The following is a 20,076-nucleotide window of genomic DNA, read 5'->3' on the forward strand; positions in this document are numbered from 1 at the left end:
TGTATGTGGCTGATGCTATAACCACCGTGCTGTGGGCACTGAGCCTCATTGCAAGTTTTAAAATGAACTCTAGGTGGTGAAATTAAGGAATTATCATTATTTGTTAGGTTTGACGTTGATGTGGTGATATTATTTAATAAGAGAGTTCTTACCTTTTAGAGATATGTGCTGAAATATTTACAGGTGATATGATATCTGGGATCTAATACAAAATAATTCCGAGTGATGGTAGTGATTAAAAAAAAAAATTGCAATGACAGAAGCCTGAATTGATAACTGTTCAAATCAGTACCTGGGAATTCATTATGCTATTTTTTCTACTTTTATATATGTTTTAAATGTTCTCATAGTACAAAAAATTTAAAGGAAGGAATAAATAAAATTAAGGATGTCTGTCAGATCTTTCTGTCTATATCAGGCAAAAGGGATTTAGTACAAGGGATCAAGTGCCTATAAATTTGTCGAAATTGCTGGCAGAGCACACTATAGGCTGGGCCTCTAGGAATAATTTCTCTAACAACATCACTCAACTAGCCTGCTAAGGTTAACTGCTGTTTGCGCCTCCATGGGGAAGTCAGGAAACCAGGAAGCCATCAATTTCAACCATGTGCTCCAGAAACACATCACTGGAGCCAAATTTGATGATCAGGAACCAGAACCACAATTGTTGGCTCTGGTGTTGCTGCTGTACCTGCTGGAATTGTACCAGCAAAACAGATGCCTTGCTCTGGCCACCGCTCTCTGATAAGTGGCATCTAAATCGGGCCTAGAACCCTTGCTGCAAAGAAGTGTGGGAAAGGTAGTCTTCAACTTTCTATCCTTTGCAGGACAGGACTAGAAAGAGGTGGGAACAAGTATTGAGTGGGACAGTCTATCACAACCTCAGCCCTTACTGTGTCAGCACTGTTGCCACTGTAAGTTATGCCTTCCCTATCCTCCAATCTAGTATTACCCACTTTTAGATACAGTTCAAGTCATATCTCTCTATAAACCTTACCTATTTCTCCTCTTTCCTGCCTTCCTTCTTTCTTTTATGCATACATACACGTATATACTACGTATGTCTGTATGCCTCTGAAATATTTCTGAGCTTTTTCTTTTTTCTGCCAGTATTTTATGGTTCGGTGTCTTTTTACATGAGATGATCTTGCTGGCTTAAATAGGTTCTAAGTCACATAAGGCCAGACAAGTTTGGCCTGTCCTTGCAAAAAACAAGTTTACGCATCACACATTGGTACTATAATAAAATGTACCAATAAGCACACCGAGATAATAATGTTTGCCTTAAGTACCTCCCAAGATTGTAGCAAAGATAGAAATATCCTATACTGAGTAAAATGTGATTTGTAACCTACTATAAATGTTTAGAGATAATAATTATGGTTGGGTTAACATCAAGATCTTAACACCATAACCCCAGTGTGCCTTTAATTAATTGCATAGTCTGATGATTGTTTTCTATCTTTCAGTAAAACCATAATTCTTTGTTTCTTGAACTCAACCTGTACTTCCTGCCTCTGTGCCATTGACCACATTCCACTGACAACTTTCAGCTCAGGCTCCATCTCCCCCTGTCAATCTCTGCTCCACCAAGCAGTCCAGCAATTATGGGTTGGATGTCAGTTTCTGGCATAGGCAGTTAGCCAGGCTTTAACAGCAATGGCGTAAACCTGTGTTTAGTGACGTAATAAGGATAGGAGGTGATCCCTTGTTAAGTGAACAAATGTTTTAAAAACTCATTGTTTTATATGGTTTCCATTTGTGTAAATGCGTATCTATTTTTTATTTCCAATGATTGTTTCATTTAACAGATATTTATTGAACATCTACTATGTGTCTGGAGCTATATCTATGTGTGTAGAAGCCCCCTGGAAGACCATACGACAATATATATACACTGATCATCTCTGCTTGCTGAGATAACAGGTGAATTGTTCTTTGAGCTTGTTTACTTAATTTGCAAAATTGTATTTTCTGATATTTCTTCCCAAACCTGTATTTATTTACTCATTAATAAAGCACCATGTTTTTTGTTTTTTTTTTAACTTCTGTTCTTCGGTATGCTTATGACATATTTTCATTCCATGAAAAAAGTAAGTTAAAAACAATCTAAAATCCCCAACGTTAAAATAAAAAAAGAGAGGGGAGTTAGAGACATAATGAGAAAGGAGAAAATGCATCAAAATCTTAATAGTAGCCCATTTGGGGGGTGATGGAATTTCTTTTGCAATGTCTGTTCTAAAAATTCTACCGTAAAGCTGCCTCAGATCCCTAAATTTGTCATTTTTCAAACTTTTTGAATCTCTTCACCACTTAGCACCCAATAAATACATAATAAATTGAATGGATAATGTTTTCCAAGTATGGCTCAACCTTGGTGATAGGTGTCACTGTGAATTTTCCCCTTCATTTTCTATTTTCACTTTATTTCATAAGGTTATTTTATAACAATAAAAATGTATTCTGTATGATTAATTTGTACTGCCATTTACCTAATGCTGACAGAATTTCGTGGCCAGGACTTCCTCTATTCTTTTTATTCTTTTGCCTTTTTGTCCATTTCCTTAATTGACTAGTTATATATACAGACACTCACATATACACATACATATTTTTAATATGAAAGTTTAAATTTAAACAGTAGACTGCAGATCTATTATTAGTCAATCCTTTCTCTCCTCAGAAAATTTTTGTCTGGTGCCCTATTTCCTTCCAGTTTGTGGAGAGGAAAGAAAAGGCTTCTTAACCCAGATTGGAAATGCCATCCACTGAATTAACTTTCTATCAGACCTGTAATATCACTTCAGGGGCCTTGGTGGTAGTCATACCAGCGAGAATCAATGTGACAAACCTCCAGGAAATTACCCAGTCCAGCCTATTTGGATAACTTTCATCATTTACTTCTAAGAGTGAAGGTGGGGTGCAGCCATTTTAATACATTTCAGCTTTTGCAAAGTACAGGCAGATTGTAAACAATTGCTGGGGTCTGAAGGCACTACAAGCAGAGATGGGCCAGCCTCTAGCGCCCACTATTGCTGTGACTAGAAGAACAGACCTGAGACCAGGTCTCAAACCAGGGGCTCAAACCTCCCAGGGGCTCAAAGGAGTCCAGGGGCTCAAACCTCCCTGCCCAGTCTCTCCACCTTCAGGAAAAGCCTTGCAAGAAGGATGAGTTTCCTGGAACCTGAGATTTTCTTTCTTTTTTTTTTTGGCCGGGGCTGGGTTTGAACCCGCCACCTCTGGTATATGGGATTGGCACCCTACTCCTTGAGCCACAGGTGCCGCCCAAGGAACTTGAGATATTAAAAAGTGCTTGTGTTGTGGCACACAACAGGATTCTGAAACCAAGGATCCTGAAACTTCTAGATAGGAGACTAGGTGAATAAGAAGGAATAATGGAAAGCCCGACTATAAAAAGGAAAGAAAAGAGTATCTCAAAAAGTATCACACTAGGGCAGTAATTTTCAACGGGTGTGCCGTGGCACATCAGTATGCAAAGAGAGGATCTTAGGTGTGCGGAAAATTTAAAGATCATTAATTAAATTATTTTCAAAAGAAGTTCAAAGCTCGGTAAGTGTATTCTTTTTTTTAACTCTGTTTTTAAATCAACATAATTTAAGGGTGCCTGGAAGTTTAACTGTTGGTTCAAGTGGGCCATGAGATACAAAAGGTTGAATAACCCTGCACTAGGGTATTTTCTGTGGGCCTTCAAAATATTATAAATTAGTAAAATGTTTCTTGGGAAACTATTAGGATGCTTCCTCAGATGGGCACATTGGAGTCTGTTAACTAGGTGACAGTCATCTAATGGAATTCAGGATCAGACAAAGTATCAATTTCTTTTTTTTTTGTAGAGACAGAGTCTCACTTTATGGCCCTCGGTAGAGTGCCGTGGCCTCACACAGCTCACAGCAACCTCCAACTCCTGGGCTAAAGCGATTCTCTTGCCTCAGCCTCCCAAGTAGTTGGGACTACAGGCGCCCGCTCAAAATGACATCCACGGGGATTTGCCAATGAGCATATTAAAAAAAAAAACTCCGGCGTTCTGCTTGTTCCACGGTCCCCGTCACCTCACTGAGAGTATCTCAGTGAGGCTCTTGTGCTGACGTTGGTCTTGCTTTTGAAGTTGCGTTTGCCACCTGCTTTTTGACTCGTAATGCTGCAACCCCGAAATTTTTTCCCTCCCTTGGCTATGTTGATGATATTGGTGGCCCCCCAGGAATTGAAACCACAGTCATCTGTGTGGGAGAAAATGTGAACTCTGGAAGTCTTTCATTTCTGATGAGGAAATGTAGTAGCAGGTGGATTAACCCAAATCCCTTGAGTATGAGTTTTTAATTCCCTAATTCCATGACATGGAATGATTTCATTGAAGAGATTGATTTAATCTCTTGCAGTTGATGGATAAACAGTTTGCAAAATTTCAAAACACAAATTGGTCCGTTGCTGGTTGACCACCAGGTTGGGTAGTTGATCCCTGGGTGATGCCATTTATTGAGGATTTGCATTTTTATTAAGCTGGATTGCTAAATCAAAGGTACTTTTGTTTCTGTGAGTCTGTAAGCAGCTACATGGCATACAGCGAGCCTTGTGATCTGACACGTTAAAATAACTGAATTCCTTTCATGTTAAACACAGTGTTTCATGAAAGGGAGTCTATATTGCTGCAGCTAACATGTTATTCCCATAATCCTAGGCATTAAGATTATGGAACATGACTCATTTTATAGCTAAAAATGGAGGGAAATTTATAAAAGTCATAAGATTTAGAGATGAGCCTCAATAACAGTGGTTCTCAACCTTCCTAATGCCACAGCCCTTTAATACAGTGCCAGTGGGTCGCGACCCACAGGTTGAGAACCGCTGCTCTATGACTTGATGTACAAAGATTGACAAATCTAGCAGTAAAATGTAAAAGCTGTATTATGGGTGAATTAACTACATGGTATATATTTACTTGTGATAGTTTATTTTTAATTGGTGACATTCATATTTTTAATCAGATTTGATTTTGCTATATGTTAGGTGTGTCGAGCTTATATTTTTGCTGCTATCTACTGAATATATTCAGAACAGGAGAAATTTGGACTAATCTTTTGGACTACAGATACTGTCTAATCATGATGCATTTCAAAAGTGGACTTGAGCTGACTGAGTTGCAGAACATGACAGTGCCTGAGGACGATAACATTAGCAACGACTCCAACGATTTCACCGAAGTAGAAAATGGTCAGATAAATAGGTGAGTACTTTTCCACTGACGCTTTCTATCCAATGAAAGAAATGGCTCAAAAAAATTATTCTGGTTTTCAGTTTTTCTCTTGAATTATTCATTACTAAAGTTATGTTCCATTTGAAGATGTAATTTGAATTTCTTATGTGACATCTGTTGGGCATAGTCTGCAATAACAGATGAAGCAAATAGGAAAGTAATTTATTCATCTTTTTTAATCTTTCATTTGAGTCTAATAAAAATGTATAAATACGTTGGACCCCGGTCAGGCTCTGTGTTGTGAATTAGACAGACTTTTGGAATTTCACAGCATCCCATCTCCAAATGTGTACTACAGTCATCTGGACACGTTTTAATTGAGACATGGGAGAAGCTGTATTTGCCAGTGATCTTGTGTTAAAACTGCAAGTGTGTCATTCTGAGCATCACTGGTAGCGTGGAATTTTAAATAAGAATAGTTGAGCCCAAATGGCTCTAGTACATGAAAGAGAAAGAAAAGAAAAAGATACCCATGAATGAGACAAGCCAAGGGGAGGAAATAGAGAGACCAGTCAGGAGAAGTGCTGGCCTGGAAGCTCCCTGCCACCAGCTCCGACCTTGGGCAAGAGGTTCTAACTCTTGGGTCTGTGTTTCTTAAGTTATAAGAGTAGAACCAAAGCTCTTTTTTAAACAAAATGATTTGGGGGCATTCTCTGACCTATTGATTTTACAGCTGGTGTGGGTAGATTCTTAGTAGGACGCCCTTCAACTTGGGAGTTAGTGGCACAGCCTCCTAAAAGGCTAAGAGAAGAGACTGATGGAGACAGGACCATTAGAACACCAGCAATGCTGCACTTCGGGAGGGTCAAGAGGAAAGTGGGATAGGAATGGATACGAACATTATGCCCACTAACCAGGCATCTTTATGGAACTCATTTCTGAATGTCGTTCTGATAGAGCGTGTAACTGAAAGCCAGGAATTAGATTTATAACAGCCGCCATTGTGCCCCTAGGCTCCCAAGTGCTCCTTTTTTCTTCTCTTAACTGTGCTTAGAGGTTAAGTCTCCAACCCAGACATTTTTTCTCATTATCATCCAGCTATTTACAGTGTTTGGTGATGTTTCTTATTGTTGGACACAAGTGTTACTTCTTTCAGCTTTTCTGAAAACTACTAATAACTACTATTTCTTGAATATTAGGTATTTTATATAGTTACCATCTATCCCTGTAACCACCATGGGAACGCAGGTATTCTTCTGCACGTAAGATGTAAAAATTTGGTTTACATATAAGGAAATTGAGGCTCAGAGAAATAAAATAACTTGCCCAAGGGCACACACGGGGCTGTCTAAAATTCTTGTCTTTCTGCTCTCCCCTCCTGCCTCTGGTTATAATGCTTAGACATTGGTACAAAAGCTAGTCTGTAATACTTCCATTAAATCCTACCAGTACCATTGTAGGTGCTATGGGGGGTGTCTGGAGTCACTATTGACCTCCACCGAATGGTACAAGGGATTCTCACCATTTAACAAGTAGGACATTTTGATTCTATAGCAAAGCTTTATTCTCAAAGCAGTCTGAACCTTTATGGCCTTAAAGTGGGAGTCATTGATAAGATTCAGTTTGGAATCTAAACTCAAATTCTAAAAGTGTTACTTATTAAAAATGTTAAGTTTTTGAGGTGATTACCACTTGTGAAGTTGATGGAAGAACTCCCTTTTTTATTCCAGATTTGGACGCTTTGCCAGGTAAGCGCCCTTCCCGCAGACTCTGACCAGGGCAGAGAACTGGTAGGAGAGAAAGCTTTGGGGACTGGCCGCTTGTTTTGTAGAATTTGGTTCCACAAATGCTGTGTGATGTGTTGATTTCTGTGTTTTCCTTCCTTCACTGACTTATTTCATGAATCTTGCTTCATTTGTAGCTCTAAGACAAATTAAGAACAGCATAAAATTAATAAGGATAAGTAAAATTCTAAAAAGACCTCTGCCAATTTTACTGAAGGTAGCCTGGCTGTGTTGGCATATTCTAGTAGTAGATGATTCCTAAAAAAAGTTACATCTAAATACCCTTCAAGAATGGGTGTTCTTTGGGAGGCCAAGGCAGGAGGATTGTTTGAGATCAGGAGTCCGAGACCAGCCTGGGCAACAGCGAGATCCTATCTCTACCAAAAATAGAAAACTGAGCTGGGCCTGGTGGCTCATGCCTATAGTCCCAGCTACTCAGGAGCATGAGTTAGGAGGAACACTTGAGCCCAGGAGTTCAAAGTTGCAGTGAGCCTCTGCTGTCTAGACCAGGCAATAGACAAGATCCTATGTGTATTAAATAACTACCCCTCACACATCTGTGGCTTTCTCATTTTTGGGAGGAAGGTAGTCCCAGTTATATAAATCTAAGAGAAACATCCCTTCCCAAACAGTGAATTTCTAGGTAACAGTGCCTCTTTTTAGGAAGCTAGAGAAAATGTTGAAAACAAACGTGGATCTTAATTACCTGTCATCTAGATAATAGCTTTGCCTGGAAACTCACCACTAGGATTAATAAGAATCCTTAAAAACTTAAAAAAAAAAAAGTTTAATTAAAAATACGGTAGAACCATTTAGCCATTAAGATAACTGCCCTTATTCCAGTTTGGTTATTTTATTTTGTGCCCTAGTTTTTGGGTTGTAGTCATAGAAACCTGTACCAGGAATGTCAAACCTTTTAAAATGTCCATTAGACCGGTGCTACACTCCTTAACAAACATCTGAAACACTTGGGAAGCTCACTGAAGTGCAGACTCTGATTCCGTGTGACTGGGGTGGAGCCTGAATTACTGATTTCTAGCAAACTCCCAAATGATGCTCATACTGCTGGGCCGTGAACCACAATTACAGTAGCAATCTCTAGACTCTTCCTCCAGATCTGAACTTCTTGAGAGGAGAGGCTGTCTTATCTTTACATTATCCCTTGTACCTATCATAGTGAAAATTACGAAATACACGTTGAAAGAGAGAAAGAATTGAAGTGCATGGCTGTGGCTGTGCAGCGAATCCTGGCTCAACCATAGATCTTACGTGATCCTGTGCTCTGAGCCTCAGTCTCATTCCTTTAAGACAGGGATAAATAATAATAATTCTTTGCCTTATGGGATTGTTGGGGAGCATTTACTGCGATGCTGTTTGCAGGCTAAGATCTCAAGCTGTGCACTCAGCCTGCTCGGGTTCAAATCCTGCCCCAACAGTTTAGTTATTGTAATGTAACTTCGGTCAGGTTACTTAATTTTTCCAAAATGGGCTAAAATTACTACCAATCACATGTAATCATTGCAAAAATAAATGAGAAACGCTGTGAAAAATACTTGGCACAGTGTCTGGCAATATTAAGCCTCTTAGTGTGGACAAAGTCCGTATCAATAAAAAATGTAAGGCTCTGTCTTTGGTCTGCTCTTCTTTCTTCTCCGCCCCAAAGAGCAGCAATATTGCTTTAGATTTGGGATGATTGCCAGGTATCACTGCCTTAAATCTGATGAAATATTAGTCGATGATCTTAGGTGTATCCAGACAGATATTCACGTAATGTAGTACTTAACCTGCTGTTACTCTCTTCTGCATGTATAATTATTGTTGTTATGAGCCAGGAACTACTTAACACAATTCGAGACTTTCTCATTAAGATTTGTTCTTAAAGGTTCTCCTTGGTAAAGTTATCACAAGAATGGAAAAGCAAGTAGCCAATGCCCTCAGTACCAATAGGAAACCAGTAGATGAACAACTGCATAGCCACACAAGAGAAAAACACGATTAAATTCAAGTGAGGGGGGAGGAAAGGAGGAGGGGAAATGGGGCGTTCTCACCTAACAGGCACAATGCGAGGGTGGACGGCACACCTCCCGGGTGAAGGCCTCAGCTACCGCTTGGACTTTACCTAACAGACACAAACAATGGAATCATTTGTACCCTCATGTTAATCTGGAATTTAAAAAATAAGAGTTGTTCTTAAAAGAATTCGAAGCAACTCTTACTCACTTCACCCCGAATTGGCCTTTTGTTGTCGTCATCCTAAACATTTTTCAGAATTCATGGACTGCATTTTTATCACTTGAGAGGACCCTTGAAAAGTTATCCTGTTTCTTCTATTATGTTTTCTGTACCTTCGGGGAGAAGATTCTATAACTTCTTCCTGTATTCAATTTTCATGTCAGAAAATTCTTCCCTTGCCCCAATCACTCCTGTTACAATTAAAGTCTCTTTTCTCCTATTTTCAGTAGAGTTTGTCCATCAAAGTGGGGCTTTGCTTACCACCCAAGCTTCTCTTTAAATGCTTGTTTCTTTTTTTTTTTTTTTTTTTTTGTGGAGACAGAGTCTCACTTTATGGCCCTCGGTAGAGTGCCGTGGCCTCACACAGCTCACAGCAACCTCCAACTCCTGGGCTTAAGCGATTCTCTTGCCTCAGCCTCCCGAGTAGCTGGGACTACAGGCGCCCGCCACAACGCCCGGCTATTTTTTGGTTGCAGTTTGGCCGGGGCCGGGTTTGAACCCGCCACCCTTGGTACATGGGGCCGGCTCCTTACCGACTGAGCCACAGGCGCCGCCCTAAATGCTTGTTTCTTTAATTCCTTTTTTTCCTGTACATTTTCCATTCTCTTTGTTACTGCTTTCTTCCCATTTTCTTTTCTTTTTTTATAGAACGTTAGCATTTCAGGGGAAGGACCAAGTAAGGTCATTTAAGTTCAACCACTCATTCCTTTTGTGTTATGAATCTTCAGACGAAACACTAAAATCTAGTAAGAACTTGATTGGTAGAGATTAAAATAGGAAGATTATCTTCCTGTCGTACAACTCATCCTTAACTGGATTGTTGTTGTTGATTTGTTTTTGCTCTTAAACAACAGCTTTATATTGCTTGCTTCCCATCACACTATACAATGTAACTAATGCCTACATCCTTGTTAAAGCTCTGTCTACACAAGGTCACCAAATTTGTCTATTCAGGGTCACCATTGTAGGGTTTATTTGTTTTGTTTTGCTCGCAGAACAATCTGTTACCTAATGGTTAATTAAATTCTGCTGTATGGCTACGGACCCACCCAGTGAAAACTCCTTTTTTTTTTTAGTACTTTTTTCATCCTGAGACTCTCTGTCAAAGGCACCTTCCCCCTTAGCACATTTTTAGTCGATTTTATTGCCAGAGGTCATGCTTTTTAACAAGCAATTGCATTTTTAAAATGGTGAGATAGCAGACACTTGTGATAAGCTGCTTGACCTATTTATTTGGAATGGAATTTTTCCATTACAAAAAGGTTGGTTTTGTCTATTTTTAAAAAGTTTTCAGAAATACAAAGCAGAGATTTAAAGACAAATGAAAAGAAAAAGTTGAAATAACATGAAGGGAATAGGGAAGCTTTCTTTAAGTACTTCCTTCTTACTGAGCTAACTTTCCCTGCAGCCTGAGCTACTCCCTGACTTCTAAATAGAAGATGCGCATTCGGTTTGTGGAGAGTTGCCCTGAGTTGCTGATGTGTGGGTGGCTGCATATCAGAAGCAGCTGGGAGACAGCTCCACACGATGACGATGATGACGTTTAGATAAGTTGGTGACACCGCCTGTGCTGCAGATGAAATAGTGGCTAGGTCAAAGTCCAGCGACTCCAAACTGGAGTGTAAAAAGACTCATGGAAGAGGAGGGTTTTGAACCGACAGGCGGGGATTGGCTGAGAGGAGGATGGAAGGCCGCCTGGGGCAGAGGCGTTTCCCACTGCCTTCTTGTCTCCCCTCTCAGTCCTTCTCAGGAGGGGCAGCCGGAGCAGAGATTGGAACATTGAGGCAAAATCAAATCAAGCAGTACCTGGAATTACAGAGTGAGGAATTTGTACTTAGAACTTATTCAATGAAGGAGGGAGCCAGTGGAGATTTCTGGGCAAACCTATTAAGTGTTGCTGCAGAAAGCAGACCAAAAGAGGCAGAATCCCTGTACAGGAGCCACCAAAACAGCTCTGCTGGTCAGGACCATTATTTGTATTTTGCTCAAATTCTGTAGGAAGTAGCTGGCAGTCATGTGGGGACTTTATTGTTCACCTCCTTCAATGGCACAGTGTTTGACACTGCTGAGTGACCCTCGTGTCACAGTGCCTGTGTCCCTTTCTGCTCTGCCTGCTGTTCCTCTGCCACCAACCCTGGGGACTGTTGCCAAGCCTGGAACTTAGATCTCTCCTTACAGACAGTTGTATCAGTGCTTTGTTTGGTTTGTTTGAAAATGTTCAGGCTTTTCTCTTAATTTAAAAATGATGAAAATTCTCTTTGGAAAAGAAGTTCCTCCACAAAAAATGCAAATGGGGGACCTGCTGGATAAAGATTTAGCAGACTTGAGTTAGTTATCTATATATAATTACCCTGGTTAAATACAGTTGGCCCTTCGTCTCTGTGGGTTCCATAGCTGTGGATTCAACTGAGGATAGAAAATTTTCGGAAAAAGTAAAATAAAACAAAATGATAATATAGCAATAAAGAATCATGCTAAAATACAGTATGACAACTATTTGCATAGCATTTACATTGTATTACATACTATAAGTGATCTTGAGATGATTTAAAGTATATACAGGAGGATGTTACAGATTATGTTGCAAATACTATGTCATTTTATATCAGGGAGTGGTACCTGCAGCAGGGAGAGGGGGTTCCTGGAACCAGTCCCCCCCAGTACCAAGGGACACTGTACAGTCTTTCATTTAACAACATCACTTACATATGAGCCAATTTCATGCTGGATAGTTCATCACCCATGTTTCCCTGACTGCCCATGTGAAAGGGAAGATGCCTCCCCCTGCCCCTCTGCAGCCACGTCTGTAAACCTCAATTCTGTGGAAGGATTTAAAATGTTAAGGTCAAAGAAAGGCCAAAACAATCATTCTGGGCAGTGCCCTCCAGCTGCCAGGGTTGGTCTCCAGATACTGTTTTCATTACGTCATTTCTTGCTAAGAACATGCCATACTGTTTCTCAGCCTTCTGCCTTTAAATTTCCTCTGGCTAATCCCACTCAAAATTGGAATTTTCTTCTCTGGATTCCTTGTCTTAATCTGAGCAGCCTGACATTCCCATACTAGTGTCAGTTGGTATGCTCGTCCCTCGTCTGGAGGGTCAGCTCCTGTGTTTCAGAAAAGGAAGGCTTTTCTTGTACATCTTTCAATCTCTCACAACGCCTGGCAGGAAGGAGGCAAGGGCAGGGTTTGCAGACTGTGCAGCTTATCCCGAGTGAGGGTCTCCGAGTAAGTTTGTAGTGTGTGTGCTGCCCGCCCTGGGTTATCCTGGTGAAATAACACAAACTTGGAGATGTAATGCCAGAGAGAATCAGATCCCTGGGATTAAAGATGAAAAAGGTAGACAAATAACATCAACATTAAGGCTGTACATGTTTCATTTTTAAATGTTTCATTGTAAACTATAGCATCATTCCCGTGAAAATATAATGTGCGGTTTAAGGAGACATGCTTCTTTAAAATAGTCCAGTTCAAGGAATTGTACATTTGCTAAGGAAAACTTCACTGGGATTAGTTCATACCAGGACCAGATAACTGAATTTCTGTCCCTCACACATCTTACTAACCCAGGCTGCAGTTGTGCTATGTGGGAACTTCACTTTGACAAAAGCGTTTTTATAAAATGGAGAATTTTTAAAAAACTAGGCATTTAGGCCAGAAAGTTCTAATATTAACCCTGACTATATCTCATCCTTCTTAGAGCTTTTTAATTGTTTGTATTTATTTCTACATGGTTTACTCCATTCAGCCCATCTGAATCATCCCCACCCAGCTCAAGTCTTACTTCCACCACGGAGGAGGAATGACTAACTCTTATTCTATGCCAAGTACTGAACGGGTGTTTCACATGTGCTAGCTCATTTAATTCTCCCAGGAACTTGATGGGCTAATGTAATCGTGTTATTCCCATTTCATAGATGAAGAAACTAAGGTCCGTGCCTAGGCACTCAGAGCTAGCAAGAATTTGAACTCAAATTCTAAATCTCCTGCTTTCTGAAAACCCTGGCTCTGACCCTGACCATGGACCATTTGTCTGGCCCCTCCCTCACCCAGTCATAGACTCTGATAGTGTCTCTATCACATATCCCTTTGACTCCCTATTGCTTCTTCCAGTCCCTTGCATATAGCAGGTGCCGAAGGAATGTTTGGTGGTGAAACAGTTGTTTTCTTTTTTGAAAGGGAAAGGGAATTTCTGTGTAATACTCTTGTACTCTGAGAATGTGAACTCAGAAGGAAACCTGCCTCTAGATTTCTTTTAAATACCAAGTTGTAGTAGCCTTGATATTATTTAAATTTCCATTTAAAGAAAAATCTATATACAAATTACTTATTGTATATAGTATTTGAATTTATTATGAAAATGATTCAAGGTGCATAGCTCTTTTTGATCTATGGCTATCTTTTATTTCATCTGAAGAAGAGCAGCTATCATGGGCATTATTTTGTACTAGGTGGAGAACAGGACACAAAGATGAATGAGGCGTAGTTCCCGCCTTGGGGCACTTCTAGTTTATTAGGTAAAACAAGAATGTGGACACCTAGTCCTGAAAAGAGGAAAGAGTGGGGGAGGTAGCAGTTGAATAGGGCTGTAAGCTCCTAGGGAAGCAATTACTAACTTCTGTGTCTGTGCTTTGGTAAACAATAAAGCATTTAGTCCTGACATTAACCTTCCGATCATTAGCGTGAGGTTAAATGTATTCTCATGTCTTCACAGCAAGTTTATTTCTGATCGTGAAAGTAGAAGAAGTCTCACAAACAGCCATTTGGAAAAAAAGAAATGTGATGAATATGTAAGTATCATTATAATAAAATAGGCCTATTTTTTAGCACATAAATCGAGACAGATGCTTTTAATGCCTGGAACATAGCACAGAAGCAGAGCTACCCGGATTCACAGGGTAGTCCTCTTCGCCTGTGTATTTTCTCTTATAACGCATTTTAAAAAACCCAACTGATTCACTAAAAAATGAATTTTATTTCATCTTGCTTCCTAGTAGTGCTTTAAAGGCTTTGGCCTGATAAACTTTCCTTGGGACTGATTTGATTAGTGTGCCTGTTTGCCTCTTTGTCCAGATTCCAGGAACAACCTCCTTGGGCATGTCTGTTTTTAACCTAAGCAATGCCATTATGGGCAGTGGGATTTTGGGCCTCGCCTTTGCCCTGGCAAACACTGGAATCCTACTTTTTCTGTAAGTAAAGACATGAGAGTACTTTCTATTTTAAAACTGTATTTTCTGTATGTTTTTGTTATTACATAGAAGAAATTAGAAATATTATATTTCCAAATAGTTTTTTTAATTAACAAGGCTAAGTTACTTATATATACTGTTATATGTAGTGCTTGAATGATTTTTGAAAAATGCACCTTCAATGTAAGCATTTTGAAAAATATAGGGAAAAGAGAGAGAAATGTCTTTTTATTAATCAAAAATACTGAAAGAAGCCTATGTAAAAAGGATTAAAACATTAGGAAACAGCACTTAAAAAATGTTTGGACTCTTTACCTATCACTTTAAATCTTAGCTAAATAGTCAAAATATTAAGAAATTTTTAATTCAGCCAGTGACCACTGCGGCACTTGGATGTTCGTGGCGTGTGCATTGTGTGCAAAGGCAAATTGTAATAAATTTGTGAAATTCGTGAAGCTGAGAAACTTTCAGTATTTTGAAGATAAGAAATTAGAATGAGATTCATTGAAAAGAAAATGGGCAATTTTCTTTTTAAGTAAGTTTATCTCAAAATGTTGGATGGGACCTTCTACAAATGTAGACAGGGCTTATTTTCACTTGAAACAACATTAAGACAGATCAGAGAGTTTGTTCCAAGAAAATCCTCACCAGGCCTCTCGACTCTTCCATGAGCATAGTGGTGGGAAATCCTCCTCTCCAGGGTCGCCGTTCCTTCCCGACCCTACGCCTGTGCTCACCATTGACCTCACTTAACAGTCTTTGTTATTGGGTCCTTTTGACAGGAGCATCATTTCCTTGGAAGCAGTGACCAAAACGGCTACTAATCCTACAAATTGTGCACATTCTTTCAGAAAGACATAGAAAACTGAGATGGAAGAACACGGCTATCCTTTCCATTGCTCAGGGAACAGAAATACCCTTGCATACATGAGTCCTATTAGGAATTAATAGTCTTACTTTTGTGTTTAGTGGGTTTGTGTACTAGAATTAAAGAACTCTCTGTAGGACAGTGAATTTGATATGGTTTCTTCCACATTGTCACCCTAACTCAGTAAACCCAACTCTAGCCTCCGCTCTTTATCACCCTAGATGCTCTTTCTAAGCTGCCTTTTGAATATATATTGTGTGTATATATATATATGTACACACACACACATATATATATATATATATATATATATCTTGAACCAAATGCCAGGTTGTAGGGTAAAATGACAGATTTGTACAACTTGTTTCAATGGCGATTTTTTTGTATGTGTGAAACTCTAACCTCTGAGAATACTACATTGTTTGGGAAGCTATGTTTCTGATTTTCAGTGCATCGATGAGAGAGACCCAAGTGCTAGTCCCGACTCCTCTTGTAAATGGCTATGTAGACATAAGCAAGTTACCTAGCCACCCTGAGCTTCAGTTTCCTCCTCTTTAAAGTAAGGAAATTGTACAATAAAAATCTCAGAATTCTGCCAACCTCCAAAACTCTGTGGTTCTTTGTGATTCCAAAGCTGGAAATATATTCAGTTCAGAGGTGTGTATTATTACACTGGTCTGGTTTTCTTTTTAGTTACTGTAATGTATGTTGTATGTTAACGTAGTGTAAAGAGTTAATTCTTTAATGATGACAACAGCTCCTGTAGTTCTGAGTCTGTGCCAAGCACCACTGAATCCTTACAACTCTGTGAAGCAGGTACTATTATTAGTTCTCCGTTTCACAGATGAGGGAACTGGGGCGTAGAGAGTAGCTTTGCTTTTAGAATCTTCCTTTGTCTCCATTTTGGGTATTTCTTTTCACCTCTCTTTTTTGCTAGATCCTTTGTTTCCTGTATTCTAGTTCTTCATCTTTCTGGATTTACTTCTTTGCTGTTATTGCTGAGAAAAGATAAATGGAAATAAATTTTTGAGACCTTCATGTCTGACATGTTTTTATTCCACCCTCACTTTCCATTGGCAGTTTGGCCAGTTACAGAACTCTGCAATTGTACAATAAAAATCTCAGAATTCTGCAATTTTGTGGAATTTTGAAGGCTTTACTCCATTGCCTTCTAGCTTTTTTCTGTTGTGAAATCTCATATGCTTCTGATTCCTGATCTTTCATATATACCCAGATTTGTTGTGTTGTTTTTTTTTTTTCCTGGAACTTGCCAAATCTTTTGTTCCCCATGTTCTGCAGTTTCACAGTAATGTGCCTCGACATGGGCCCATTTTCATCAGTTTTATCAGGTAACGAGCGAGTGCATCTTTTTCTTTTAGAAATCCATGGCCTTCAGTTTGGGGAAATTTTCATTCATTATTGTATTGATGAATTCCTTCCTTCAGCTTCTCTTTTCTCTCTTTCTGGAACAGTTACCCACATTTTGAATCTTTTGGACTAATCCTCTAATTTTTTAATCTTTATTTTCATTTCTATCATGTTTCACTATACTTTTTGGGATATATCCTCAATCACTCACCCCCAATTATTGATTGAATGTTTTACATTGGTTATTATTTTTTGATTTATAGGAGCTTTTTAAAATTCTCTTTTCCTTTTTTTATATTACTTTGGTTCTGTTTTATGAGCTCAGTGTCTTCTTAGAGGATTCTGATGATAGTTTTTTTCTCCTTTCTGGAAAATTTTAAATATAAAGTAGAGAGAAAATAATAGAAAAAGATTTTCATGTTCCCTTCATCCCGCAGCTGCTTGTTTAGTCAACCGCTCACCCAGATTGTCTTAAGGCAAATCTCAACGACCATGTCATTTTATCCATAAATATTTCAGTATATATCTCTAATAGAAAGACTCTTAAAATATAACCTTAATATGCCATACCTAAAAATAACAGTTAACAACAGTTTCTTAATATCATCAAATACATCACTAACATTGAAGTTGCTCTGATTATCTGACATGTTTTTTTAAACAGTTGGGTGGTTCAAATCAATACTGTACCTAGGTCCACACAGTACAATTGGTTGATCGGTGTTTTAAGACTCTTTTCATCCACATTCTCCCGTCTCTCTCTCTTTTTTCTGTGCAGTTTATTTGTATAAGAAACTGGGCCATTTGTCCTATAGGGATTCCCACTATCTGGATTTTACTGATTGTCTAATATTTCTGTGATACAAGCTGGGGGGTTTGTTTATTTGTTTTGTATTCTGTCTTTTACTTTAGACACTTTCCTCTGATGTCAGATGGTTCCTCTTTGTCTGCTATCTTTAAGAATGGGGGGAAACAAGGCTGATTTGAGCCCAGCAATGCGAATGGGGCTCCCTGGCAATAGCTCCACTTGAGATGCTTTCTCTCTCTCTGAACCACCAGCGTCAGTCTCTCTGAAATCTGCCTCTTTGGCTGTGCAGATCACTCAGAGAAAAGCTCCTGATCCCTGCCCCCTAGAGTGTCTGGGCATGGCCTCATCCTTCTGGAAACCCTAGTGGGGAAAGGGGCTGGGGGAGCATCCCAGCATGCACGTGTTCACGCAGCCCCTAGTTTTCATGAGAGTACGGTTCTTCCCCATAAATTGTGCCTAGTCCTACACCCAGAGATCTATACTATGTATTTTATACTTTGCAGAGAGTATCTTCAGACTTTGACAGGATGGGAGAGCGGCGCGCACTCAGCTTTATGGCACAGGAGCCTGGTCTGGGGAATGTAGCCATTTCTTGAAAGAAGTAGATCCTCTGTATTTCAGCTAATCCTTTTCATTGCCCCCGACTTTCAGTAATACCAGCAGTGACTTTTAGGGGATACCATAGTGTACAGAAAGTGGTTGATCTTGGCTTTCTCCACTGCCAATTCAAGATTCAGTTCTATTTTTCAGCTTCCAAAATTTCATTATTGTCTTCTTCTCTCCTGTTCTAACTATCCCTGCGGCTTCATTCCGCAAAAACAATAGCGGCAAGACCCTTTCCTGGGACATCAGGAAAGGAGCAGGAGTAAATATTTATATTCAATCTACTCTTCTTAGAATTCCATTGACCTTAGATTATACTAGCCAAGGGATATTGATCTCCTCTCTCATGGCCATTTAGTTTCAGATTGAAGCAAAGAATTGGGTAAACTTGACTTTTGTAGTTAAAGGAAGATTTCCATGGATGAAACCCATTATAGATCTTTTAGTTGTTTGCTAAATGTGTGAACTCCAAACATACCATGCCAAATCTTTAGGTTAAAGCTCATCAAGGGGTTTGCATAAAGACTCAAACCTTAAGTTTCTCATAAAACATAGACCTCTCCTACCTCAGAAAAAAAGACTCATTCTGTGACTGCTATAAAACCAGCTGCTCAAAGCCAAAAAGCAGTTGGCAGGATCAAGATATTTCATCTGGTACCAGGGCCCTGTTCCAGACTCACATTGGCCAATACAGGAGAGGACTCCAAGGCTACGCAGGCTTCTTTGGACAGGCAGCTGGGAAGGCTCCTCCATGTCTCACTCGGGCCGGGTGTGGAGTGCATCTGGAAACTTGTTAGGGTGATTTCTTTTTCTTGGATGAGCTTGGGACTCATATTTTTGACCTAACCGTAATGGCTGTCATCCCTGTTTAATACACATCTAATGCGATTAGACTCAGTGCAATTTAGTTCTGTCCTTTTGTAAGAATGTGGTTAGATTTTTGTATTTGCCTGAATTCTGAGGTTTTATAATTCCAGGGAACAGGAACAGTACTAGTGGGGAAAGTACACTTACAATTGTTCTGCAGGTGTATGTTCTCTGTGGCACACACAGTGGGGCTGTACCCTGAAGCAGCAATTCAGGGAGGTACTGAGGCACAAGTACCTGGAGGTACTGTTCCTATTAAGTCTTCCAAAGAGTGGGGAATTCAAAGAAAAGGCAATGGATACTAAAGAAATCTCCTTCTACTGTAAGTTCCTCTTTATCTTTAGCCGTTTTGTACAGCTTCTCCATAACTCCATTATAACAGAAGTAGGAATCAGAAATCTATATTGACGTGGAAGGAAGTTGGGGTTTGCTTTATTTTGTTACATTTTTTAAAGATTCCATTTAAAGATATGCATTTCATAGAAAATTAATCTCTTTAGGATGTTATCTCCTCATAATGCTGGGTTATGTGCATGTTTATGACACGATACAGAATCTGATAAAGCAACACTTTGTCTTTTTCCATAACGTCTTAGCCTGTCTGAGGATTATTTATTATTTTAATAATGTGGCCCTTAAGTTGAAAACCCTGAAAAGGAAAGTGTAAATGCATGTCACTTCTGAGATATCAGAATTTATGGTAAACACTAAGTTTGTAAACCATCTATTTGAAATGTTAATTGTGAAACATTACAAACTGTATAAAATAATACTTTGTTGGTTTGGGTAACTAGAATTCCAGACCTTTTGGGGTCTTGTTTTCCAGCTAGTTTTTTTCTAGAGACAGGGGTCTCTCTCTCGCTCAGGCTTGTCTCAAACTCCTGAGCTCAAGCAATCCATCTGCCTCAGCCTCCTGGAGTGGTAGGATTCCAGATGTGAGCCACCGTACCCAGCCCCAAACTGTATTTAAAACCTCATCTCTCTTCCAGCTGTCTCTGCTGCTGCCATACTCACCTTCCCTTTTCTTTTTTTTTGAGACAGAGCCTCAAATTGTCGCCCTGGGTAGAGTGCCATGGCATCACAGCTCACAGCAACCCCAACTCCTGGGCTTCAGCCATTCTCTTTCCTCAGCCTCCCAAGTAGCTGG

The 20,076-nt window shown here is 39.5% G+C and overlaps 1 protein-coding gene across 5 annotated transcripts in view; it reads left to right on the forward strand.

Annotated features, from left to right (window-relative positions):
• Positions 1-20,076, forward strand: part of SLC38A1 (solute carrier family 38 member 1) — a 71,331-nt gene that overhangs the window by 19,726 nt on the left and 31,529 nt on the right. For 4 of the 5 annotated variants that reach the window (XR_008373277.1, XR_008373278.1, XM_053555890.1 and 1 more), the window contains exons 3-7: positions 1,812-1,926; positions 5,026-5,242; positions 6,943-6,960; positions 13,941-14,016; positions 14,300-14,415. Coding sequence is in view for 3 of the 5 variants with exons in the window: in XM_053555890.1 (XP_053411865.1) it covers positions 5,121-5,242; positions 6,943-6,960; positions 13,941-14,016; positions 14,300-14,415 (332 nt within the window). In the remaining 2 variants the exon portion in view is untranslated. The remainder of the gene's footprint in view (positions 1-1,811; positions 1,927-5,025; positions 5,243-6,942; positions 6,961-13,940; positions 14,017-14,299; positions 14,416-20,076) is intronic. The other variant, XM_053555891.1, reaches the window with a different exon arrangement.

Source organism: Nycticebus coucang, chromosome 12 (genome assembly GCF_027406575.1).
Source record: "Nycticebus coucang isolate mNycCou1 chromosome 12, mNycCou1.pri, whole genome shotgun sequence".
NCBI classification, from domain to species: domain Eukaryota; kingdom Metazoa; phylum Chordata; class Mammalia; order Primates; family Lorisidae; genus Nycticebus; species Nycticebus coucang.